Source organism: Blennius ocellaris (genome assembly GCF_963422515.1).
Source record: "Blennius ocellaris genome assembly, chromosome: 13".
Taxonomy (NCBI): domain Eukaryota; kingdom Metazoa; phylum Chordata; class Actinopteri; order Blenniiformes; family Blenniidae; genus Blennius; species Blennius ocellaris.
In genome coordinates, this window is record NC_137662.1 from 9,676,034 (window position 1) to 9,703,318 (window position 27,285).

Here is a 27,285-nt window from a genome sequence, read left to right on the forward strand (position 1 = left end):
CTGTCGTACAGACAAAGCTAATCATCTCGCCTTAAGTAAACCACTGCCGGTTCTTGGAGAATGCAAACACGGGTGGGTTTATCATCACCCACCCACGGCCTGTTTGCCTCCATGACCCACAACATCCATCAGCTGCACAGAGAGCATGAAGGAACGAGGCAAATGCTGATAAATGGATCTCTGCGGCAACACACACTTCTCCACCTCCAGATGTCCTGTCATCTTGTGGTGGTCTTGCAAAAGCCCACTGCTGACTGAACAGTTCTCCACAGAAAGACTTTGCACTTCGGCCCAGTTCAATCATCCTCTTGATAGTAATTGAATAAAATGAGCTGCAGTCTTGACAATAAAAAGAAAACTCCCTTCCTCCCTCCAAATAAGATTTGGAGGGAGGAACAACATTTAGTTTGATTTCATATCTGCTGCAGAGTTCTGCACCTGAATAAAGTAATTATTTTAAGTGCTGTGTCTTTCAGCTCCCTTGCTGAGGTCATAACCTCAATTGTTTTAAGTCTTTTACGAACGCTTGTTTTACTCACTAATATGAAACTCGACAGTGGCATTCCACAAAACCATGACAAAGTGATTGTAATCATTGTGCTCGAGTAAACCATGCTTTTTTAGTACAGTAAATGCAGTAATAAACTGTTATTGCACTTATTGCATATGTTACAATATCAAATAAAAATGGGAGTGTGCAAAAGACAATATGTCTGTTGACATGTAGTACTCGGAATTTTGCATATTTGGGTTCGCATATCCCATAATAAAAGGATTATGCTTTGGTCAGGCTTTTTCTACAGAGTTTTCAACAGCAATTCATTCCCATTTGTACTGTAAACTGGTAGTTTTTATGCCAGATGAATTTCCTGCCAAGACCCAGATTCAAATTCAAGTCTGCCATCACCGAGATCAACGCTTAACCTCGTGACACCAGAAGAAAATCGTATGCATTTTTTTCCCCTCATTTTTATGTTTTAATTTTTCATTCTTTGGAGGTTTGCAAATAGCGACACAAAAGTTAAATGGTTTGTTTTTTTTGGTTGCATGAGAAAACCATCACTTCTTCAACCCTCCCGGCAGTTTCTGTAAAATGTCACAGCCAGTATTTAATCAGGTTTCGTCGAGGAAGCAATGGAGCTGTTTCATTGTTCCCACCAGCAAATAAAACCGTGCCATGTTCTGGGGCTGTGAGCTGAATGACACAAGGTTTGATGTGCGGCTTCTATCCACACCTACAGCAGTGACACGGAACACACACACACACACAGGAGTGTTCCTCTGGCATATCATCTCTCTGGTCCCGCTGGAGGATAGATGCTGCTAAGATAACGGAGTTGTTTGTGACCTTTTGTCAACCTGTCTCATATTTCTCTCTCTTTTTTTTTCTTCCAGGCACCAGCAATGGTTCTGTACTGGTCTATAACCTCACCAGCGGTCTTCTCCACAAAGAACTCAGTGTACACTCTTGCGAAGTGAGGTAAAAGTTTTGTTTCTCCACAGTTAATTGTGTACAGTTAGACAGTTTTTCTGGGTCAGCAGGTCGGACCCCACTAAATGTTCCCACGGTACTGCTCAGGTGCGATGTCTGCAAAATGACACGTTATACGAACCCCACTGGCCGGATGCTCAGCTTCAGGCAAAATGATTTTCTGTTGATTGTTTTCTGGCTCATTAGTGCTTTCAGAGGCAATCACATAATTAGTGTGCCATGTCGGCTCCAGTGTGCTGAGGAGAAATAATGTCCTTTTTTGTATCATTGGGGTGTTGAGTGTTTTAGCTCTACACCACACTTTAGATGACCACACTTTAGAGTGTGGTCATCTTGACTAGAATGTATAAAATCAGAATACATAGCATTGCAAAATGAAAATGATACACACATCCGGAGGGTATGTAAAGGTAAAATAATGCACCAATCAGAAGCACAATATTTTTGTTTTGCTTTCATAAAAAGATGCCCAAAAGCCCAGAAGGTTGTATATTCATATTGAGTAATGAAAACTATAAATCAAAACATTGAGTGATGATCCGACTGAGGGTTGTACATCAGTGAGCAGTAAAATCCTTCTGGCATTAGACACTACATGATCTAGCCAGACCCTGTAAAAGAAAAAAAAAAAAATGACATGTTGGGTATGTCTGAATGATCTTTTGTTTCTTCCACATGCATAAATAGACTGAAGTAATGTTACATTGGCAAATCATTTCAAGACAGCAAAAATAGTTAGGTGTCTTTTATTCATGAGATTTGTAGACCAACTTTTTGCTTTACATTTCACACATCAGCCCAACATTTTTGGAGTTGGAATTGTACAGTTAACATTGCAGTGCATAGCAGAGTATCCTGAGGAAATATCAAGCAAAGTATTTTATCACTCTGGAACAGGTAAGAGATAAAAAAAAATAGATGTCTATGTGTGGAGACTGCATATATCACAGAGGGGCCAAACCTATTATGAAATTATTGATAAAAATAATAAGGGAAACTGCAACAAATTTGACTTTAATTACATTTTGGGATCATTTCCAGCATTTAATTGAGGTTGTATAGAAATGTGGCAAGTGTTAGAGGAGGCAGTGTGTTGTAACAGGAACAAATTACGTGATATATGGAAGAAAATGTATTTTGTAAATTAACTACCAATATCTGCTTCTGAAAAAATGATGGTGGAAATTTCAGCCTTCTGCAAGGCTCCCTTCCTCTCTACTATACTCTCCTGAGCATTAGTCACTAATTAATATGGCTGTCTATCACACTTCAAAAGCACCATTTGGGAAAGAGCAGTGGTTTGTTTAAGACGGGCCCTTTATTTTATTTATAAAAGTGTTTTAATCAGGAAAGCAAAACTGTACAAGAAAACTGAGGGATCATTTAGATTTTTCGAAAGCTATTAAATGTAGTACCCTAAACTCTGATTTCTATTATTTCTGTCTGGTATTGAATGGAAATGAAATTATAAGAAGCTAGAGAAAAAGCTATTATTCCCCCTGCTCATTGTTCTGTATGGTGTGAATACTTCAATACCACAACCCTCTGTGTAAACACCCTTTGCTCAGTTGTGGCATTAAATGTTAAGTATTTTTCTCTGGAGTTGTCCTTGGCCACAGCTGGCAACAACAACTGGGATTGTGAGTTGAATATCTTTGTTCTACGGGACAAAAAAATTAATTTTTCAGAGGAATGAAACCCACAGGGGAAAAACAGTACATTGTTTCGTGTGTGTGTGTGTGTGTGTGTGTGTGTGTGTGTGTGTGTGTGTGTGTGTGTGTGTGTGTGTGTGTGTGTGTGTGTGTGTGTGTGTGTGTGTGTGTGTGTGTGTGCCTGTGCGTGTGTGTGTGTGCCTGTGCGTGTGTGTGTGCTATATATAATGACTTGCTAAATCAGGCTAGCAGGTGTTCTGACTAATAGGCAGATATACACATATACAGTATGTATGTACGTCTCAAATTATGTTTAATTATGCCTTAATTTAATCCAATTCAGAACAGATCTTTTTTCAGATCTTTGTGAGTGGCTGCCTCTGTGTCAGAACACCTGTTAGCCTGATGTAGCATGTCATTATATGCTGTGTGCTTCTGCAAAAACACCACTCATATAACATTAATGTTTTGTACATTGTAGTTAATACAAAAATGTCGGTGCATGATGAACTGTGGTGGAATATTGGCTTTGTATTACAACATTTTCTATAATATCTATGTTTGTCCTCCTGTGTTTCCATAGTCCTGGTAATAGTTTGTGAAACAGGTCCCACATATTCTGTAGCTTAATGAATTAATGTGTTCCTAACCCAACTGTCAGCACTCAATCATGGAACCACAAGTCAGCCATAGTATCATCATCTCTATGCCGTCTGCTCACTGTGACAGTAAAAATAGTTACCATTATCTTTGGAAACACAAATGTTACATATTAAAGATGCATACTGACATTTAAATCAATCATTTAGTCCAGAGCGTACTTCCTGAAATGAATGAGAAATCGGAGTAAAGGAAGGGAACGTTCCCTTGACGGTCTCTTCAAGTCTCTTTGTGACTGCAGCATTGAAATGAGCTGTCAATCAAAACAACATACAGCGCTTTAAAAGATCAAAATAACCAACCATAAACAATCATATCCTGGTAATGAACACTCAAACAGATCTCTGCATGACAATGAGACACTGGAGACCTGTCGGGGCTGTCCACCTGTACGTGTAGCCAGCGGGCCGTGACCAAAATGACAGAAGTCAAAACACTGCACAGTTTTTAGAAGGAGCTAAACATCAACAAAGTGTAGGCTGAGTGTCATTAGTTACCATTCGTTAATGAGCAGTAAAACTATTTCACCAGGATTAATTAAGCACAAGATTGAATCAATTAATTCTGTTAAGAGATTGATTGGGAGCAAACGCCATCCATTCAAGCGGAGCCGAGCTCTCTTTAATGAGAGAAGTTGGTGTCCACACATGAAAAAACTCCAGCCAACTTTAATGAGCTAAGCAATGCCCGTGCGCACATGTTGAAGTGACATTTGACAGTGTTTTTTTATGCTGATGAATTAATACTTGACATTATGCTCTTCATCTACCTGTCATGCCCCCCCAAGATTCTGTTTCTTGTATTTCCAAGCTGCATACACTACTAATGCACTTCTTCACTCAGTGATGTGCACTGCCAAAAACACAAAAAGCATATTAAATTGATATCTATAATCAGAATTGTATAGGACGGCACAAAATGAGTAACCATATAAATAGTGCCTTCAAATTAATCTATTTTCATCACATTTCCTGTGATTAGGTGTGTCTGCTATTTTTGTTTCTGGCGCTTTCACGTACAGCAATAAGTTTGAAGCTGTGTGTTTTCCGAGGTGGGGAGAGCAGGGACGTTTATGGAAATGAGCCCAGCGGCCCTCGCCCCAGCACAGCCATGGCAAAGGAAGCCGGCAACTTAGCATCTCATTTACATTTAGTGGGGAAATCGACTAATTAATCATGTGGCTATTTACCATCTCATTACCGCGGAGTTGGTGCTCCCTCAACTGGGCCCGTTGCTCAAAAATATCCATTTCTCACAGTCACTTGTATTGCATTTTTAAACTGTTTTACTTTAAATTTGTAGATATACCTTACGGATTGCTGGGCTAAGTAATCTGCTTGGCTGTATTGATTGAATAGTCTTTTCTCATTTTGCTGGATGTAAAATATCCGTCTAAGAACATGTGTGGGGGGTTTAATCCACAGGGGGATTGAATGGGTGAGTCTCACCAGTTTCCTGTCTTTCGCGACTTCTGCCCCCAACAACATGGGCCTCGTGCGAAATGAGCTGCAGCACGTCGACCTCCCGACAGGTGAGAGACGCCCACACAAAACATCTCCTGTACCCGAAGCCCAACGCTTAATTTATCCTTTGTTCTCACTTATATCTATATTTAGGCTCTGTGAACTCTCAACAACAAAAGAAAATAGAAACGTCAGTCCCCGGCACTCTCACACGTTCTCTTTTATTGTTTTATCTCAGAAAGACTCTTGTTTCACTCCTCCAGGGGATACTCGCACACTCGCTCCCACTCAACTCTGAATCCAAAGTAAATAGTCAGGGTGCAACTAAGGGATGCCGAGCTCTAAAATGAGATTCTGTCATGAAAGCATGGATGCTTGTCCGCAGAACAGAAGCTTCTGTACATTTCCACTTCATTCAGAATCTAGAAATGAAATAAATAAAACCGCAAAGAGAGATGGGTTTATAAGTAACCAGGATGGGAAGTCATGAGTTACATACTTATAGCCACTATATTGTTCGAAATAAGAAAAGGTTTAAGTGACATTTTAACATTTGAGTATCAATGATTTGATATTAATTACATCAGATCTGTCAAACTTTGTTTTGGTCAATAGGTTCATAGGTTTTATTCTGATTGTTTTTGGCTTGAGCTATTTGTTTTGCATGGGTCCAATAAAAACATTATGGTCTCCATAATGGCTCGGTCAAAGTGTGTTTCGAGCACTCGTCTGGACTGTGGTCAGGTTCCGCTTTAATAGCTCTCCTCTGAGTCATCAAAGTTAACAGTCCATTACTTCAGCTTTAGGTACGATGCCACACACTGACACACAGATGCTCTGTGTTGTTTTGGGGGTTTTTTTTCGTGGGGGGGAGGTTCTCCTGAGTTTAAATGAGTTCACGTGATTGAGATCTGCTGAATGGTTCTTGCCTGTTAATGCAGCTGCTGGTTGTGCAGAAGGCTCTGTGAACCTCCCAGTCCTTTCGTAAGATAGGAAATATCCATATCAATTCAATCTGTATGTGTTCGGTGCAGAGATAAAGTGGCTGTGGGACATGTTTAGCAGAGGATAGCACCAAGATGACGAAAGGAAACACTCTCTGTTAAAGCTTAAAAAAAAAAGCTAGCTTTCCACAGCTCTCAACATGTTGTGTTTAAAATGGTACAACTTAAAGTACTCAACATCATGATATAACAAGCATCTGTTGCCAACAATTTTCAGGTCAAAACCACATTCAGCCTACTCCTTGTGTTGCATATTTAAAACAAAAGCAATACATATCTTTTAGAGTTACTCTACCAGAAAATATCTTTAAAATATGCTTGACATTAAAAAAGTTTCACTTCTGCCCAGATAATAAACCAATACACGGAAATATGACCATTACCACTCATTTCCACAAATTTCCAATCCGCAGTTTTAAAGTTTTTGTGGAAAGTGAGTATATTTTTTACTTTAGCAGGTCTTTAAAAGGTACAGAGCAAAATGTGTTCACCCGGAAGACGAATCCACTGAAGCGAACATCTTGTGCCCTTTAAAGCTGCAGCTTTTTTGGATAAGATGTGGAAGTTATCACTTACACTTGCTTTACAATTGTGGCTCCTGCAGCAAAGGTAGCAGCTCGTCTGAACTGACATTCTTTTAAGTTTCTTTTCTTTTTTTTTTTGGGGGGGGGGGGTATCCGAGTGAAATCAGATCTGCAAATCCATCCAGCAATGCAACACTTACAGTATAAATATTTATTATGTATCTCGAGGTTAATTACACATATTTATATATGCGCCGTCACAGGAGGTGCCATTACACTAATTATTTGCAATCAGTGAGAAGAATGAGGTTTCGACACTGTTAAGGACATACATTTCTTTGCCTTAAGTTTGAGTTTCAGTGGCTGCTGTTTGCGTGCCAGAAGTTTGATCACATTCTCCTTTCACATCCACAGTGGAATTTCAGTAATTATTTTATTATGATCTATCATGCTATCATGCCTTTTAACTACCTGCTTAAATTTGCCAGTTGACCCTATCAAACATTATTGTCCTTTGTGATCCTCTTCATCCTCCCACAAACGTCCACAAATGGCCTCCAGACATCAAAGACATTCTTCTTCCTGCTCAGTATATCTGTAATTCATTCCGATAGAAGGTACAACCGATAAAAATATAAAACTTTTTATATTTTGTGCATCTTACATTGCCAGAAGAAATGACAACAGGATCCAGTGTTTCCCCTTCAGATGTTTTTTCCTTTATAGTTTGTGGCACCGCAACGCAAAAGATCACAATCCTCCTGCATTTTCTCAGACAATGCCACAGAGTGCCTTTATTCTCGTTACAATTGGTACATCTGTCTAGAATACTTTGGTTGTATATGTTCAATTTTACAGGTGTGATGTATTTTCACCTTAACCATTTGTATTGCAGCAACCTTAACCTGCAGTTAACATTTTGTTTGTGAGCTTTTGCACAAACCGATTCCCATTGTTTAATCAACACATCCTTTCCTAAATCATTTTTCCATGCATTCAACTTTTCGAGGAAAGCGTTAATTTTAACATAATTAATTTCTGAAATGTTTTTTTTTTGCTGAAATGTCTTTTTAACTGCATTTATAATATAGATTTTAGAGGTTTAGTAAAAATATTTTGTTTAGTTCCAATGTATCTTCAATGTAGTTGAAGATGTTTGACAACAAAAATGCTTCCTGTCAACATTGTATTTATGTCAAAGCATCTCAAAAGACGTCATATATACATTCATATTCTAATTATCCTGAATTCAAACCCGAGTTATTTAGCTGGCCATTGTTTAAACACATCATCCTCTCCTCCTGGTTTGCTGGTTTCCCCAAATTGATGTGAACTTTGATAAAAAATAACAGGTTCCTTCATATACCTTTTCCCATCATACTACAATTGAAATATGTTTTCACTATTGGATTTTTTTTGGGTTGTTTTTTGTTTTTAAATCAAATTAACTTCCTTATTGGGGAAAAATATGAAGGCAAAAGTGGGCTCAAGTAATTACTTTCCATTTCTGTCCACTGAGAAGCGATATATCTTTATTTATTATTAATACTAGATGAAAATGTGATGCAGATAAGATGGATTTCAGCTCAAACTGACTTACGTCCTTAATTCTAGTGCCTTTGCTTCTTAATTCCTTAAAATTAATCTTTAATGATTGGTGTATTAAACACCTTAGCATAAACACTGCTGGTAACTTTGTTGGGATTGAAAAAAGCTCTACTCAATTAAATGGATTCTTCTGTATTCAGTGTTTTCATCTTTCCCTCGTTTAAATCAGATGGTGCATTGAAAGCATGTACAGTCTGCTGACAGCAGTGTGTGCAAAGAGCAGATTACAAAGCAAGGTAATAATGAGTGGCTTACAATTAAAGGAACTGTAAACACACAACTGTCGCTCAAAGTAAAAACCCCTGCTCCTTTCAGAATACGAATAAAGCCTTGAACAAATAAAGGTGTACCAATGTTTAAGTCTGGGTTTCCTTTTGAGGTACAATGAGACTAAAGCAACACGCATTTCTATTAATTGATTTGATTTTCTCCTGGACTTTTTCCAATTAAGGGTTGCTTGAGCCGATCAGCCATGTTACATCCCAGACAGGTCAACAGACCATCACTCACATTCATATCTTTGGGCAAGTTATAGTAACCAATAAACCTTAAATGCGTTTTTTGGGGGGACTGGGAGGTGACATCAACATACCTGGCCAACTTACTCTTGATGCTAGTACAGCCATCAGGCTGACTGCATTAATACTCTCTGTTACTATTATAACAAGAAACCCCAGTGGTCGAAACAATTGGACCACAGATTATAGTAGTTTATCCAGAATTGAGTACATTACTGGTTTGTGGTATATTTTTGCAATTTTCCTATCTAACGTTATCAACACATTGAACATACTTTGGCATATCTGCATCATTAAAGGGTAAAGATCATGCCTTTTCAGGTTATTTGTTTGGGTCACTTTGTAAAGTGTTTATCATGATCGCCAGCCTTTTTGTTGTGCTTTGACCATTCATACCTAAACACAGTTTTTTGATAGCTGCGTTGAAGTTCCAAATATATCAACTCTTAAATATTGCGATAAGTTCTAAACTTAGTTCTTAATGTTCTCCAGATTGATGGATTAAACTTTAAATTTAAAAAGATACCCCTCCCGATTCCCAGTCCTCCCAAGACTTCAAGAAACTGGACAACATCAGATCGGAGCATCGATGCAAATCAAAGATTGACACGTAATTACAGCCTTTAGGCTGATGTCCTAAACGGTGAGCTGCAGTAATAGATGCTCCGTAATCAGGACATGTGACCCCTACTGTTGTGTATGCGAGTGGAAATGAAGGAGGAAATAATGAGTAGTACTTCATTAGCCTTGAGTGCGCCACAGGTCCCTAAAGTTTCCCCCGCACCATATGCTTAGCTATTTCATTCCCTCCGGTACACACCACCCAACATTTGAGGTCACCCTCCATTTAGACTACCTCAGGCAACTCTATCACTCTGTCCATTTTAAATAGGCCTCCCCCCTCGAATGTCCTCTTCAGTATCACATCAGCCCTTCCTCGGGTGAAAGTGATGCGACGCAGCTCAAGGGCATTCTCGTTTTGTTTAATAAAGGCCCACAGTGATTCTCTGTATACTGTTGACTTTCTGGGTGGAAAGTTGTGGATGAGCAGCACACATTAGAGCAGGTGTTTGGAATAATTTGCCGGCAGTTTTCTCTCCTCACTCCGGCTAAAGAGATGAAACCAGGACGCGGTGGCACAAAAGTGAAATGAGATGAGTCCCCCCCCCCCCCCCCCCCCCCCTCCAACAGGTTCACCGTCTTGTTATCTTCACCTTGTCTCCCTCGCTCACACCTTCTTTCTCTCACTCTCCACTCTCTCTCTTTTTTAGGCCGATGCTTTGCATTCAGGGGCGAGCGAGGGAATGATGAGCCACCCATTGAGATGATTAAAGTGTCTCATCTGAAGTAAGCTCCTGTCACCAAAACACCACCAAACACCAGCATTTTAAAAGGTTTTCATCTGACATATACAAAACAAGCTGTACGCACACACACACAGACACACACACACACACACGCGCACACGCACACGCACACACACACACTGCTTTGCCTTACTAGCCCGGAGCCATTCTGTCTTTCGATGTCTCTGTTGACTTTCATTTCTAAACATTTGTGATTTCACAATGTTCAGAAGACATTAGGATTGGACTGCTCTCCATGTATCATCACCAGATTAAATTTGATTAGAAATCGAAAAAGAAACCAAAACCTGCTTGATAGCTCATTTCTGTGTATTATCCCCCCCCCCCCCCCCCCCCCCCCTTGTTGATCACTTTTGTTTGTTCGTCTTTATCATTGCTGCATCTTCTAGTGTATAAATACAAAATTAGTAGACATTTGCAGATGTCACGCACTTTTTGAGAAGCAGAACTATGACCAAAGTCACCAGATGGCAGCCGGTTTTTGTGTTGTTGGCCACTCTGGATACGACTTTCGGTCTGTCTTTCTATTCAAGGGCACCCTCTTTTGTCAGACTGTGTGGATGCACTAACAATATGTTTACTTGAATAGTACATTATATAGGAAAGTGACAGCTCTGATTATTCTGACTGCGTTTGGTGACTCTTGACCCAAGCTGCAATGCTAATGGCAACAAGTGTTCTCCTCGAAAATGGATAGAGTGGGCTGCAATGGAGGCATTGAATACATAGGTCAGCACAAAGACCATGACCATGAAAAAATATATAATATATGCATGTCATGATTGGTGCACTGCCTAAAGACTCAAGATATTTACTGCTTTCCAACAGAACTCTTATTAATGTATTCAAATGCAGTTTCTGCTAAAGAAACTACATTCAGGGCTTGACATTGATTGTAATTTGTAACGAAGAATAATCTGAATAATTAAAGATTCAACTCAATCACGTCATGCAAACACTTCTAACTATTCCAGTTCAAATTCAAATGAGATCAGAGGAGGCTGTGTAACCACGTAGAGCTTTGTTACACGTCTGTTGTTTAAAGTTACCTACACAAGTTTGATTAGTCAGGCTTAGAAATTGATCTAGAAAGTGTGTTTCTGGGTAAAGTTGGATGTGGGATTACATCCACCCTATCACAAATGGTCAGCACCACAGTGCAGAGCATGATGGGATTGATTGATCTACCTACTTAATCAATTACATCCTCGGTGCATATAAACCTGAACATCAGTCTGAAATGTTCATCTCAACAATCTGATTTCTCAACTGTAAAGAATTTTGACAGATTGACAATAAAAGCATCCATCAAAGCTGGAAAAGCTCAATTCAGAAGCGCTAAAAAAATACTGGTGCTAAATTCAGTACCAAAAGATCTTGTCTTACCTTCAGGTTTCAGCATTACCACGGATATTACAATGCAATCGGGGAATCAACTTGAATTGCTGTCAAGCTTTATAGATATCCTCTAACATTGCTGCAGTTCTCATAGAGTCCCATCACTTCCTCTCAACCCACCTGTTAACTCACAAGTGTTCTCTTGTGTTGTTCTCTTCCTGCCCTCTCTGTCAAAGCAAACCATGGCATTTATCTGGCTGACAAACACCCTGCTGATTTAATGACTAATCACAAGAGCTTCAGATGATGAAAAAAATGTTAAACCTGCCATTTGCCTTCTCATATATTGCTGTACAATCAAAGTCAAGCTTTGAAAAATACTACCCTAAATCTTATTTTAATCATGCATGTAATTAAATTATGTATACTGTACTGTTAAGTTTCTAATCCTCAAATTCAGTTAATCACTGAAGTTCTGATGTATCTAGGAAATTGTGCTGTAATCAATTAAGTAGCAAGCAGATAATGGAATCAAGCAGTACAAGCAGTTTATACAAAAATCATGTAATAATAATGTGATGTATTTATCAGCTTCTTTCAAAGCAATCCCTCAAGGCCACCTTACATGAGAAACTTTACTGCAGAGATGGGTGTTGCTGTATTCAAGTAGAATAATTTAGCTTGAAAATAAGTCACTTCTTTGTTCATCATTTTAAGACATTTTATAGAAGGAAGCCAACTGACGTCCAGTTTCACAGTTTCAAAGGCTTGTTTCACAGTTGCCCCAAAACATTTAAAAAACAATCATATTGTAAAGCCTAGAGCTTTTTTTATAAATAAATCCCAGCATTTGTTTAACATAGACTAACAATTTGCTGTTTAATTGACATAAAATTCACTGCAAACATGCTGCTTCCCTTCTAAATCAAGTTAGGACTTTGAAAGTAAATTTCAAACAAATTAAAAGCTGTGATCTATATGATACAAACAAAATAAATGGAAAGTAATGCCTCACCAGCATCTTTCCTCTACTGTTTTGTTAAGATATTTCTATAGTATCTCAGGTCACACATCTACGGTGACCAAAGTCTAGTCATCGTACTCATGAATAAAAACAATCACATGCTTTCATTAAAGCAGCTGGGAGTGTTTGGCAGGTGGTTATTGTGTTGCTGCTCTACAGCAGCAAGAAGTCAGATTGTGACTCCTGGGCATGGTAGGTCATCAAGGCTCGGGACTTGTGACCTCGCTCAAATGGGTTTTACTGCTCAGTTCTGCTTAACTTCAGGTCACAAATGTAAATATTGGATCAGTTGCGCCGGATAATGGCCAGCTTTTGTTACTAATTCACTTCTCAATACACCACGGCAGTGTGTATTTAAGACAAACTTCAGCGTTGGAGATTTAGTAGCAGAGCAGAACATCTTGCAAAAATCCACTGTTGTTTCATGCATATTCTTGTAGCGAGCTAAAATAATTCAGCATGCAAAGATTTATAGTACCGTATAGAGAGAAAGAAAACAAACATTATGCTCTTTGTTTTACTGGTACATCTCCTACAGAGAAACCTTTTTGAATTCAACACTGGGAGAAAAAAAAAAATCTTCCTTCCTTCGGTATGTCGCTTAGATCTGAATGTGTGTGTGTGTTTCCTCCACAGGCAGTACCTGGTGGTGGTGTTCAGAGACAAACCCCTGGAGCTGTGGGACACCAGGACCGGGACACTTCTGCGCGAGATGGCAAAGAACTTCCCTACTGTTACTGCATTGGTGAGGACATATTAACATAGAATCAAAAGTGTATCCTCTAACCCTTTATTCAGCTGTTCCCGTAAAACACACACACACACACACACACACACACACACACACACACACACACACACACACACACACACACACACACACACGCACACACAAACGTGTTTGTGAAACAGAAATGACATGTTTCCTACAAGGTGTTCAAGTCTGATCATCTAAATTTACTGCACCCAGAATAACGTTCACAAAACACGCAATCATTGCTGGAGAAACACCCAGTATTTACTCTGCCCTTTGGTAAATAGTCTCTTATACTTTTTGACCCCTTCTCCTTCTTGTGTTTATGTGGATTGTTTGAAAGATTAGTGTGAAAAAATCCCCCCGAGCTCAGCGAAGGACCGCAGCTTCATTAGGCCTAAGAAACCCTCATAAAAGAAGAGTGATGCTGGACAAACTTTACTGTGGGGCCGTAAAATCCTCCACAGTGTGAATAAAAATGCCAGTAGCCTTAATAATACATGCCTGCTTCCTCCAGCCTGATATTGCCGTCTCATTTCCATATTGATTACAACCTCCAGTCGAAAAACTGAAGTTACAGCTCTTACCCAAGAAGACAGGATTTCAAAACTCTCTCCTGTGCACCTTGATATTCATGCGTGCATACATGCAAATCCTCTTCCTTTCCTCTCTTCTTCCTCTGGCTGCTGTTTTTCTTTTATGTTGTCAAATCAGCAGCAGTTGTTTTTTCTCCTTTGTTTTAAGGGTTGTTGTTTTTTTTCCTGGTCTATAGCAACTGTAGTCCTGTGTTTGTGTAAACAGGAGTGGTCCCCATCCCACAACCTGAAAAGTCTGAAGAAGAAGCAGATGGCAGCCAGGGAGGCCATGGCACGCCAAACTGTGTCAGATGCCGAGCAGAGCAGCGTTGAATCCTCGGTCATCAGGTCGGTGTTAGAAAGCATCAGCTCCTTTGCTGGGGATAGCTTTTTTTTTTTTTTTCCCTCACAGACACCTCTGATAGAAATCCATCACCCTGAAATCCTTTATTTTGAGAATTCTTCTATTCTGTTGGGGAAATGTTAGAAGTTTGGAGAACAGATTAAACATATATCAGCTGAACAGCAGAGAGAAAAGAGAGCGACTCCATCCATGTGTTAGCTATTAGGGGCATATTTGCAATTAGACATTGTGAGCTTCATCATAACTGTGTTTTCTAAGGGAATAACTTTACATTTTTCTTGAGGATTTATCAGTGGTTCGAACTTCATGCTAATTCATGCTCTCATTATTGAGGCACTCTGCTTCAATGTTCACTTGACCAGCATTCTGACCCTCTCGTGTATGCAAATGGGGTCTCCACAATACTAGAACAAAGCAACATAATGGAATTAAAACCGCTCACGTAATCCCAAGCAAAACGATAGTGTATCTTTTGTGAACGCAGAATTTATGGCAGCGCTGCAGCACTGAATCATATTAAGTGTGTGCAAGTGAAGTGGGCACTGAGGTTTTTTTTTTTCTTTTTCTGAGTGAAATCATAATTTTTCCGCCATTGGTTATAGTTTAGCTTATTTAAAATTCTACTTTGTACCCCCTGGTTGATGTAGAATAAACTCCTCCGGGGTACACCTGCCTGAAGTTAGGAAACACTGGACCAGATACTAGTGGTTTCAGATACCTGGCTACAGCCAGCAGTAGAATATCAACTTACCAGCCAGAAGATTTCACATAAGAAATAGGAAGAAAAAAAAAATTACATGTTCTTATCTGGTAGATTTTTATGTTAAGTCTTTTTTTTCTCCCCTACAACTCAAACTCACCGTGTAGTCTCCTGCAAGATGCTGAGAGCAAGTCAGAGACGAGTCAGGCCATCTCCGCCAGGGAACACTTTGTATTCACTGACACAGATGGACAGGTCTACCACATCACCGTGGAGGGCAACACAGTCAAAGATGGTGCACGAATTCCCCCCGATGTGAGTATAGAGACTGTGTGTGTCACTTTTTATGTCTGCCTTTTATTTCACACTGTCCAGTCCCACTGTAAGGTCATCCTTACACATATTTTTTTCTTATCTTCTTCGTACCGCTCTTTATCCAGTTAAGAAATATTTGCACAAACATCACAATCCTTTTTTTTTTTTCCCAACGTGTTTACTTTTGGCAGGTACCACTCTGCCTCCTATCATTACTTCTGCTTCTAACTTTGCCATTTCCTGTCTCTGTTAATGTTTGTATCTACTATCTATTATTCCCAGATCCATTTATCTATTAATTTACCTCTTGGCTTCACGATGCAGCCGACATGACCCTTAATACTGTATTTTTACTCGGTATGCCACATACGCTGTTTCTTTGGCATTGATTCCTGTAGCAGTAGCTTATGTCCTTCGGAGAATTGTGTGTGTGTGTGTGGGGGAGGAAGATAAAATATGGCCAACTTAATGTTCCCCTCACAGTAATAAATGAATGCAATCGAGGTGAAGGCTTTACAGAAGCTGCATTTTGTGTCATATTCTGGGGAGGAAGCAGCCACTTTAAGGTGTGTGGTGTTGATGATGTCCTCAATGGTGTCTTTGCACGTATTCACTGATTTGAAATGTGATGCAGGGGAAGAGGATCTGTTACTGCATCCATTTGTAAAACATTGAAGCAGTAACCCAGCCATCTTTTTAATTTTTTTTATACTACAACCTAGTGAGTAAACATAGATTGCTTTTATTTTTCCACCTGGATGACTTCAAGATGCCATGGTAATATCACATCAGTCGAGTGATTTGATGAGCTTTTTAGCTGCCTAAGCACCCGTTATGGGTTTTTTCTTTGGAAAAACATTAACTTTGGGAACTTTTCTGGGATTCATTACCTCATAAAAACTTGGATATGTGTGGAGCTGAGTCATGCAGCGGTTTTAGGTAGCACCTTCTGTTGGCTGTTGTTAATTTGCTACAGTTTCTGTCAGTAGAAGCAGCATATCATCACTCTCACCGCTGAAGTTTAGCTTGTTTTTCTCTCAATTTTTCACTCAAGGTGGTAACATTTTCCCTACTCAGTGTAGTATTTTTAAAGAGATGCTGGTGTAGTGTATCCATTGTGAGGCGGTGGATGCTGTGCCGTGCAGTCTCTTCATACCACACAGGCGCTAGAGGTTTACCTGGGGATTTGTAAGCCTTATCTGTGTGATGGCTGTAGATTTATTTTCCCTCACACATTTGCATACCCCAAAGGTTTTACAGTCCTTACACGATTACAGAAGATCTTCAGATCTCTGTCAGGCAAGCAGTGGAAAACTCTCCCAAAAAAAGTTTTGTCCTATCACACGCTGAAGGTGAGCTGACACTTACGTCTTCACTCCAGCACTGCTGTGGCACAGCCTCGTCTTGCTCAGACTCAGATGAGGTGCTTGTCGAACATGACTTTGCCAGAGACATTTCAATTTATTGCCGTGTTTTTATTCACATCCAAATATTAAATGCCAGAGAGTGGCATGTTTTATAGCTGTCGGGAGAACTGATAAATTTGCTTTTGTATCGTTCACCCCGCAATGGTTTATGACATTGATATTGTGACTATGAATCAGTATTTCTCAAAATAAAAACATAGTGTTTAGAAGATAATCATGGACCTGACACAGCAGGTCACCGAAGACTGCAGGCTTTAAACTTTAAATGGCCTTTGGCTCAACAAGTCACTAGTGAAGCTAGTAGATGGCAAATTAGTTATACTGATTATACTCTCCTAATTTACATGTTTACTTTTTCCTTTCTTTCAGGGTAGTATGGGTAGTATTGCCTGCATTGCCTGGAAAGGCGACACCCTGGTGCTTGGTGACGTGGACGGTAATCTCAACTTCTGGGACCTCAAAGCTCGTTTATCAAGGTAACAGCCAAACTGAGACATTTAGTAAGCTTCTGAGTCATTTTATTCCAGATGATTTGATGTGCCTCCATTTTAGTATTTAATAAATGTGATCTATTTTAATCGGTTTTAAAGAAAAGAACACAAATTAGCATATGCTTAAATTATTGCAATTATATAAATGTAATGTTACCTGGCTAGTGGACTTGGTTGGACTTAAACATTTTGTTGTTACTGTGATCAAGTAGTATTTCGCAGGATTTTTATTGTTGATCTTTCTAGTTTTTTTTGTTTTTTCTCCCAAGTTAATATTTGTAATACAATTTACAGCTTGTATTCCACTCCACTACTAAGATTAAGGACCTATATTGAGTATGACCACAATTTAAAATTTCATTCAAGTCATTAGATCTACATTTTTATTGCTGATAAATGTATTATTTTCACAAATAGTTTTAAATTTTTAAATTTTTAATATAAAAGTACAGTTTATGCAATGTAATGGTAGTTATAGTTGAATACTTTCTTTATTTTTTGGGGACTCTTCCCTCTGTGTGTGTGCTTTTCAGTAAATAAATATATATATATATATATATATATATATATATATATATTAGGACATTTTATTCAGTCATACAGATTTTAGAACGTGATGAGTATTGTCTCATCCAATGAATTATAAAATAATCAGTAGATGGATCTTGTTTTTGTACTTTTCCAGATTTGTTTACAAAACACAAGCCAGTGCCAAAAGTGCTTATACATCAATTCATTTTTGTAAGATTTGTTTAATATTTTTCTCTAAACCAACAGTCCTTGTGACTTACTCAAGATGATTTCTCAGCATTCCCACGAAGCCAAAACTTTTTCTTCTATTTTGTCTGTTTGCCTCTGAGAAACACTATGAAGTGACGTAACACAATGCAAGCAGAGCTCATTGACATGCGAGGGTTTCAGTGCTACTTCGTGCTGCTGTATCTCCTAAGACATGTCAAATATTAAAGAACATGGACCTGGTTGCTGATTGCAGCTCTTATTTGTCCACTAATGCAGCATTCATGTACTGGTTTCACTTTCTGAATTCTGAATTCCTTTTTAGACGTCAGAATGTTCATTCTGCAAACCCGCTGCTCCTGGTACGTGTAAACAAGTTTAACTGGTTAACTGCAGAGAAATAATTTCCCCGCGAGCGAAGTGCTTTATGTATTTTGTTCTATTCCATAAATAATTTCTTTTTCCGGGTACAGTTTTCTAGTATGGCAGTGAATTGTGCTCCATTCAGGAGTCTGACTAATCACACACAGTTTCAAATCTGAATGAGGGAGAAGGTGAGAGTACCGAAGTCATACTAAAAATCTCTCGCTTTATGTGGTTTAACAACTGAAAAGCTTCTTTGTTCCTATCTGTATGGACATGTAACAAAAGGTTAAATCTCACCTAAGTTTCAATGAGCTGGAGAAGAGTTCATCTGTTTCTGGTGTATGTATTCTGACATCATCAATAGAAATGTATTTTACAAAATGTAATTGCGACTGTTTTATTTTTAATGACATTGAGAGTTGTCTGAAAATAGCACATGCCATTGTTACTTTCAGGGGAATACCGACTCATCGGGGCTGGGTGAAGAAGATCCGGTTTGCCCCCGGTAAGGGCAACCAGAAGCTTCTGGTCATGTACACAGATGGAGCAGAGGTCTGGGACACCAAAGAGGTGAGCGAGATGCAAAATCTTCAGCAGTTGCCAGTGGCATATCGCTATGTGTAAAGTATAGCAGCTCTATCCCTGATTGATCTGTTCTCTGCACATAATAAATTCCCAGCATGCCTCGACCCACTGCTCTGAAATTAAAGGATAGAAGCTGCTATGGTCTGCAGGTTTGTAGTGATTTAGAGATTTACTCTGGCAGAGTTAACGAGTTTTCAAACACTGCACCCGCTGTTGTGGAGTATATTTAACTATTGTCCCAGCTCAGTCTAACACTGTATTAGTGTATCGTATGAGTATATTCACTGTAATTGTGTTGTATTAAAGAATCATTACAGTCTGCTGTGTAAGTATATATATGCACAAGCCTTAAAAGCTTTTTTCCAAATATTCATACGCATTGCCATAGCATGATGGATGATCCTGGCACCTAAAAGCAGCATGCATTGTCACTTTATCTTAAGCCTTCTTTAGCGAAGTCATCATCATGCATAGTGCCTCTTCACGTCACCTCAAATAAGAATCCTTAAGGCTAGTTTGCACTCCATCTCATCACTTCGGTTAATGCCATGGATTGCTCTTTTTTTCCCCACTTATCTGTACCCATGCCACATTATTTGTTATCTTCCCCGGCAGCAGTGAATAGTAAAATATTGAAGAGCAGATTAATATGGACTCAGATAATTTGGTGCGTTAAGAAGCATTAGGTGCTGGGATATCTTCCCAAGGGAGCACTGTTGTCTGGGTGGAGCTGAGCAGAGATGAGACACTTTCCTGTCCCCAGTCGTAAAAGCCAGACAACAGATGGATAACACTGTGGAGAGACGGGAGGAAAAGCTGTAGAGCACGAAAAAGATGGAGACAGAAGGAGGAGCAAGAAAGAAACAGGGAGGAGGAAAAGTGCAGGAGAGATATTTGAAATGCCTCACTACCCTTCTGACAGCTGGGTTTCACTGAGTGCACCAACATAAAAGCCAGAGAAAGCTTTTAGAGGATACATCCTGCAAAAAAAAAGCCATTTTCCCATTGTCTCTTCCATCTTGTGTCCTGTTAGAATCAATACAAATGAGTTTACCCGGAGACACCAAGCTGTTGCAGACTGATCAAATAGCCTCCCAAAAAACACCAAATATTTTGCCTCCCTGCTTTTGTTTGCAGCATTTTTGGGAATCTTCCACCATCACTCTACAAATAGTGCAAGTGCAATCAGAGGGAAGCATAGATCAGAGCCGTTTCAGATTAACCAGCTGTCTCTTCTCTGTCACAGGTCCAAATGGTCAGCAGCATGCGAATCGGTCGCAATGTGAACTACCGCATCTTAGACATCGACTGGTGTACATCGGACAAGGTTGTACTGGCGTCAGACGATGGCTGCATCAGAGTGCTGGAGATGGCCATGAAGTCAGCCAGCTACCGTATGGATGAGCAAGACTTGACCGGTGAGCTCAGCAAAAAAAAAAACAGAATTGGAGAAATGTAGCATTTTCCTAAAACAATGAGCTGCATTAGGTTATCCAGTTACATGTTACGCAATGACACTTGTTTCCTTGAAAGTAAAAATGAAGTCGTAATAATAAAAGCATCCTTTTTCACGTGTGGATTATATGCACAGATCCTGTGTGGTGCCCTTACCTGTTGGTGCCCCGCGCTGCCCTCACGCTGAAGGCCTTCCTTCTTCTGCAGCCTTGGTCAGGAACCTTTACCATGGACATCACACAAGTGTAAGTGGACCAAGCAATACTAATGTGCTTGCTCTGAATTTGTCCGCACTTCTTTCAGCTGAAATCATTTTTTCCTGTTGCCATCCCTGAGAGTGCAAACACATCTAATCACGGAATTAAGCATGGCCATGAACAATTTAGAGACCAATGAATCTAACCAAAGCAGATGAATCTTTAGATTGTGGAAGTAAGCTAGTCTACTGGGAGAAAAAAAACCCGCATGCAAACCATGTAAATGCTAAACAAAAAGCCCTCATCAAACCAAGGCTCTTCTCATTGTCTGGCAAGTGTGCTACCCACTACTTCACTGTGAAAAATATACTTTTATTAATTATTTGATACACATGAGAGGTTATACAAATTCTATACACGTATGTTTTCATTTAATGTTAACTTGGATGACTGAATCTTATTAAACTCAATATTCAAGCAAGGTGCTGTGGGAAAAACACACCGGTCCTCACAGCCTGTGGGATCATTTGATTTCTTTTATCGAACTGGTTCGTCTGCACAAAAATCTGCCCCTCAGCCTTCACATTTGGATCTGGTGTACCACAGCTTGCAAAAATAGACGAATAGTGACACCAAGCCTAAAGCAAAGTGTTGTGAGCCAGCGGAGCACAGCACCACATTGATAGTTGTCAGTACTTTCAATAATTGATGTCCATATAGCATGCATCAGCGATTGATCAGAGAAGCCTTTGGATAAACTGTATTTGATCCTTCTTACTTCTTACTGCCTATTGCTGAAGACACACATGCCATGTTCTTTTAACCCTGCTGCAATTACAGACTGAGTTATATAATATCATGCATAATTTCATTAATCCTAATAGAAGTTTTTTAGTTCACGTTAAAAAAAAACCAGTCCTTTTATGAGTTGACCTATTTTAAGCATCCTCACTTTGAGATGAAGTCACATTAGATCTTAGTTAAAGCTTGGTAAGGTCATTTATTTTTAATATCGTCTCGACTTTGCATTTGATGCTCAGTTCAGTGCAGCAATGCCAAGAATAATTAAATGTGAGCAGGAGTAGATTTAAAGTGCCAAGGTAATCGCATGTCGATGTATTACGCTTAAAGCTTAAGTTACTGGGAAATGAAGCAGGTTTGCAATACTAAATCAGGATAAAATATTTAATGAATCTTAAACTGCTAAGCTATAGGACAAGTCTTAGTGCATTGTTTGCTCTTACAGTCGCACTATCTGCCAACAATGCAGTCATTTATTTTATTTCCTTCATGAAAATTACAGAAATAAATAAACATAGTACCAGTGGAAGCAAACCACTTATGTAAATAAGTCAACATGGGATGCAGCCATGGCAGCTCTGAAAGGGCTTTCTTTTTTGTTTTGTGGACCTTAGCATCTGTTTTTGTCTAATAACCGAATGTCGTTGGATCCATCTGACTGAGCTGTGAGTGTTTTAGTCCTTTTTCATTTATCACACACAGCTGCCCGATCATAAGCGAAGCATTTATAGGAGCAGCCTGTGCCTGACCTCAGCATAAATGTTAGAACAGACCTTGCCAGATACCACAGGTCCACTTCTCATAACAGGCAGGTTCTCATTTAATATCAGCTCAGGTTTGGTTTCAGCAGCCATTTGACTGACTTTGATGTGTCTGTTTCAGAGACTACACTGAGAGAGGGGAGATAAAAGGCCTGATCCAGGAGCAGCTCAACTCCTTGTCGAAGTAAGTTATTACGCTATTGCTCTGTTTTCTTTGGGGAATCCACATAATACCTCAAACTAAATTGCTTAATATAACCAGTGTGATGAAACACCAGCATTTCGATGTCGTTGTGCCGATGTGTATGTGTACAGTCTGTCAATATTTCGGAGCCCAGTGTTAGTGTGTTTTAAAGTACTGCACTATTGGCTTGAAGTTGTACTCCCAGGGTCCTCGGTGTTTAGACAGCAGGTCCAAAGTGCATGTACTCGGTGAGTTGACAAATGAGGAGAGTCTCCCGTTACAGCCACGCTGAGCCCCGCTGTGTTTGAGAAGTGTAATTGGCTCTGGCTGTGTTCTGATTGTCTGTTTCTGATTGGCTCCCCAGTGACATGAAGAGTGTGCTACAGGACCCAGAGCTCAGTCTTCTGCAGCGCTGCCTCCTGGTCTCACGGTGGGTTACAACACTGCCGGGAGTTGCTACTGTTTTCTGTTTGTGCAGACTGTTCATGTGCCTCGGCACACCAGTTTATCAGGACTCGGCTTGGTCAAAATTTCATGAAACCAGTGCAGACAAAAGTATTGTTTTAACCCCCAAAAAATGCAGATGGAAGTCGATTGTCAAGGAATGCTCAGGTAGGATGTGACATGTATTGTATTTTAGGAGGCTAGATTTTGGTTCCAGACTGTAGAGATCTGGGATGCAGAATCTCATTTTCATATTTATTTGCATTGAGAGGTGACAATCAGACTGCTTGCAGTCAGCTCCTGGGAGTACCAAAGCCTCAAAACGCTCAGAACTAAACAAAAAAAAGCTGTTTGGTATTCTCAGAAAACTTTTCATAGATGCAGTCCACATAGTCCACTTCGATGCTCATCCCACACATGCATTTTCCTTACAAATGTGACACCATTTAAAAGAGGCAGATAATAGCCTTTCCAGTGTGATGAGAATTGTTGCCATGAAAATTAATCCTACACACACTGCCTAACTGTGTACATTTTGAGATTGATTTTGAATTATTCAACCAGGAATCACTTTTCAGTTCCTTTGCATACTTTAGTAATAACAAATGAGACCATCTGTCTTCGACCATTCCCAAATAAGGCTTCTTCTCTCAGAGAATTGCTGCTCCCTGCTTTTCTTTTCTTCACACCACTCGGTGTAAATCTTGGAGATATTGGTGCGCATAAAAACTCCTGCAGGTCAGCAATTTCTGTGTACTCATCTGGAACCAACTGTGCTGCGTTCAAAGTAACGCTGTCTTAAATAATTTTTTTTAATTTAGTCTGATACTTGATTTGAACCTTTAAAGATCCTCTGAACCATATCCGCATGCTTCAATGTCCTGCCATGTGATTAGCAGATTAATTGGGTAAATATCCCCGGTGAATACATTGTGTATTTTGTAATTTTGTCGAAATCATTTTTTCACAACACTTCAGTTATCTGACAGACTAATTGCTTGTTGTGGTTGTAACTGAACAGTGTGGTTTCGAAACTCCACAAAAAAAGCGTGACATGAAAGCCAGTGTCAGCGACTCTGATCTCATCTCGGTTTTAGTTCTCATTTCCCTCGAGCCGCTGACAAATCTAGATCAGCCAGCCTGAGCAGAAATGCAATATCTTCTCCCTGTTTGCATTCTGTTATTAAAACCATGATTTACCTGGAAAGTCCAAAGGACCTTTTTTTTTTTTTTGCTCTTGAAACGATGTTGCCTTACTTGTACACAAAGAGCTTATGATTTCGCCTCTACATCTGGCGGTCCGAGCCTTACGCCATTGTTAACGTCTCAAGGTAACCTAGCAACAGCTGTGAGCCAGTGCTGTTGCATTAAAAGAGGCAGAGGGAAGTAATGGGTGGAAGAAAAAGGCAGCAGGAGGAGGGGAGCTCGCTGAAAGAACAAGGCGTGGGCTTGAAGATACACCCATGGTCATTAATGAACACAGAAGGTGATGGAACAGCCCACAGAGTCCAAGTAGAACACAGCCCAGCTTGCAGTCAGCTGATGTGTACTCTTGTGGTTATCTGCAGGCTCTTCGGGGATGAATCCGACCTTCACTTCTGGACAGTGGCGTCACACTACCTCCAGTCATTTGCACAAGCTCGCCAGCTGAGTGTTTCCACCGCAGGGGGTCAGGCACCGAGCGAAGGAAGCCAACCATCACCTCATAACCACCTGGACATCTGCCACGATGTCCTGTGTGAGAGTTCCTACTTCCAGGTCAGTCACAGAGGAAATCGGGGCCTGTTTTGATGTGTTTACCTCCTTTGGTGAGCTTGGAAAATAAAAACAAAGACACATGGTCAAAGCAGATAATATAAAAAAATAAAGTCCCATCTGTTGTGTCATCTAGAGACATTTGGTATCTTTCTGCCAGACCGTGCAACAACTGTCAGCCTGCCCTTCGTCACCCTGCACTGTCAATATCTATCACTAATAACTGTGTGTCTCCTCTGTTGTATCACTAAGCTCCGGTCCTTAAGGAAACCAGCTCACACTTTTAAGCCTCTGAGGTCAAAGCCATCCTTCACTTCATTCCCCTCTACATTTAATTCCCCCAACATTTCCTCAGAGATTCTCATCCACATGTGGATACACTCATTTATTAAAAAAAGAAGAAAGAAAACTCCCTTTGTTGTGTTTTTCTCAGATCAATTTGTCCTGCTGATGACACAGCATCCAAGGATTTTTAAAACCATCACCACAATCTTTTTTTCTACTTTAATCACCAAAGTAGTTTGTTGCTGGAGAGTTTTTCAGCAGTTTATTTTTTTTTCAGTTGGACATCCACAGATTGATCATCCTCTTCTGTGTTTGCTGACATCACTCCGATCCAGTAAACGTACAACGTACATGGTGTCTTTGTTCATCGAACTCGTCCTTCTGCAGGTTTTTTTTATATCTTAGTTAGCCTTTTTTTTTCATTTTACAGCAGTGATGAGCTCCACATTGTTTGTGCGTCCAGACTAAACTTTCCAGGCTGCAGACATCACTTGCATAGTCTGAGGAAATTGTGGCAAGGTAATTAGAAAGTTGTCCCACTGTGCAAGAGAAGATAGATGTTTTTTGGGGTTGTTGTGGGTCAGCTGGTATTTATTCTGGTATAGCTGGCATCCTCTTTTTAAAATAATGAAGATAAAAGAGAGAATACATACCTTTATCAACTCAACACCATTAGCCCTGTCATAGAGCTTTTTGCTAGCCTGAGGTTTTCAAGTAGGAAAACACCGGTACAAGTCTAATTAAAAAGTCTCGAAATGAGCCTGCAATTTCTTCTTCTGTTCTTTGAGTTTTTTTTCTATATTATGCTCTGTTCTCTTTTCATAAAGTTTTACTTGTTGTTAATGAGATTTGTGAGCTGTGATCGCAATGTTGGGACTCTCAAAAGAGCTAGCTGGTTTCCAGCAACATGAGGCTTCTGTTGTCATAAAGCAGCTCCATGGGCAGTGGCCAGGCTATAATTACCAATATTCAAGACTCCCGATACGGAGCACACAGTTTCTAAACTCATTTGGTATCTCTGTAAGTATTTATGCCCACAGCTGTGACTTTGATCATAATAAAGAATACAAGACTTTAATGGTGAACCTCTGTGGTAGATACAGATACAACTGTGTGCACACATACATTCGGTCACTAATATTTTCCACTGTGATTCTAACTCTTTCTCCTTTCATCATTTTCCGTCCTCCTCATAAAACAGATTGCTGTTTTAGGCTTTCATGTCTATCACGTGCTCACTGAGATCTTCCATCAGGAAACTGCTAAACCGCCACCAAAAATTAAATCTAGCACAGGAAGCACTGGCACCAACTACTGAATATTGAGGAAAAAAAACTTCATTATGACACTTTCTCGCTCTGAACTTTCTAATCCGACCAATGTCTTCCCATATCTATGTCCTCATCATTATCCTCAAGTGAGATATCAAATGAGTGTAGCAATTATTTTTGTTCCTCTGTCACTCACCAAAACATTCACAAGCTTTGATAAAAGTACACTAGCTTGTTCCTCTACAACCTCCACAGAAGTTCCAGTTGGATCGGGTTCACCTGCAGGAGGTGAAGCGTTCCAGTTATGAGCACACTAAGAAATGTGCTGACCAACTCCTCCTGCTGGGTCAGGTGAGTACTGCAAATACTGACTGCATTTCAAGCGTGTACACACAGGTGATGTGAATCAAGCGGCATAAGAAACGTGTGTTTGAGGTGTGACTTTAGTGCGTGCGTGAATGTGCGCACTTTGTCAGCTGGATTTGGCTTCAGACTCTAAATTGGTTTAAGCTGTATAGAGGATGGATGGATCATCCATTCCCTATACAGTTTTTTGTTTTTTTCAGTTTTTTTTTTTGCTAATACATTGTTATTTCATCATAAAATGTCAATTGTTTACTTCTCCATTAATATATTCATCATTAAATCTGAGAGCCTTGACAGAACAATGGTCCCATCAAAGACAGGTTTCACCCGTGTGTGACACCATTTTACGATGAGCTTCTCTGTACAATAACACACACAGATGAGCGAACAAAGAGCTTAAGTTATCATTGAAAAAGTAACCGATGCACTTGATCATTACACATTGTTGAAAGATTCTACTCATTATATTGTTATACAGTGTCCATCCATGTATAAGGACTTTTTCTTGTTATTCATGGACTGTGTATAGTTTCATGTTGCACTATTCAGTCATTCATGCCATATAAAATTACTAGTTTAATACAGCACTTTATGAACAATGAAAAAAATGTATGTGCTAGAAAATACTAAAACATTAAAGTCATGAAAAAAATAAAGAAGTGTAGTATACAATATAATAGTCAGAAATAAAACGTGAATTTAGAGTAAATACTCATGTGAATGCCATATTGTAACAATACATTAAAAACATAATTCTTATCTCACTAACTTGTCTCATGACTCGAGGTCTCACATAGTTAT

At 39.6% G+C, this 27,285-nt stretch overlaps 1 protein-coding gene across 1 annotated transcript in view; it reads left to right on the plus strand.

Annotated features, from left to right (window-relative positions):
• The window catches only part of wdr11 (WD repeat domain 11), a 62,477-nt gene that overhangs the window by 30,119 nt on the left and 5,073 nt on the right, over window positions 1-27,285 (plus strand). Inside the window, exons 11-24 of the mRNA XM_080508003.1 lie at window positions 1,396-1,480; window positions 5,229-5,335; window positions 10,193-10,268; window positions 13,287-13,395; window positions 14,206-14,327; window positions 15,211-15,358; window positions 17,155-17,261; window positions 18,836-18,950; window positions 20,212-20,383; window positions 20,557-20,665; window positions 22,301-22,363; window positions 22,728-22,793; window positions 24,376-24,565; window positions 26,374-26,469. Coding sequence (XP_080364129.1) covers window positions 1,396-1,480; window positions 5,229-5,335; window positions 10,193-10,268; window positions 13,287-13,395; window positions 14,206-14,327; window positions 15,211-15,358; window positions 17,155-17,261; window positions 18,836-18,950; window positions 20,212-20,383; window positions 20,557-20,665; window positions 22,301-22,363; window positions 22,728-22,793; window positions 24,376-24,565; window positions 26,374-26,469 — 1,565 coding nt within the window. The remainder of the gene's footprint in view (window positions 1-1,395; window positions 1,481-5,228; window positions 5,336-10,192; window positions 10,269-13,286; window positions 13,396-14,205; window positions 14,328-15,210; window positions 15,359-17,154; window positions 17,262-18,835; window positions 18,951-20,211; window positions 20,384-20,556; window positions 20,666-22,300; window positions 22,364-22,727; window positions 22,794-24,375; window positions 24,566-26,373; window positions 26,470-27,285) is intronic.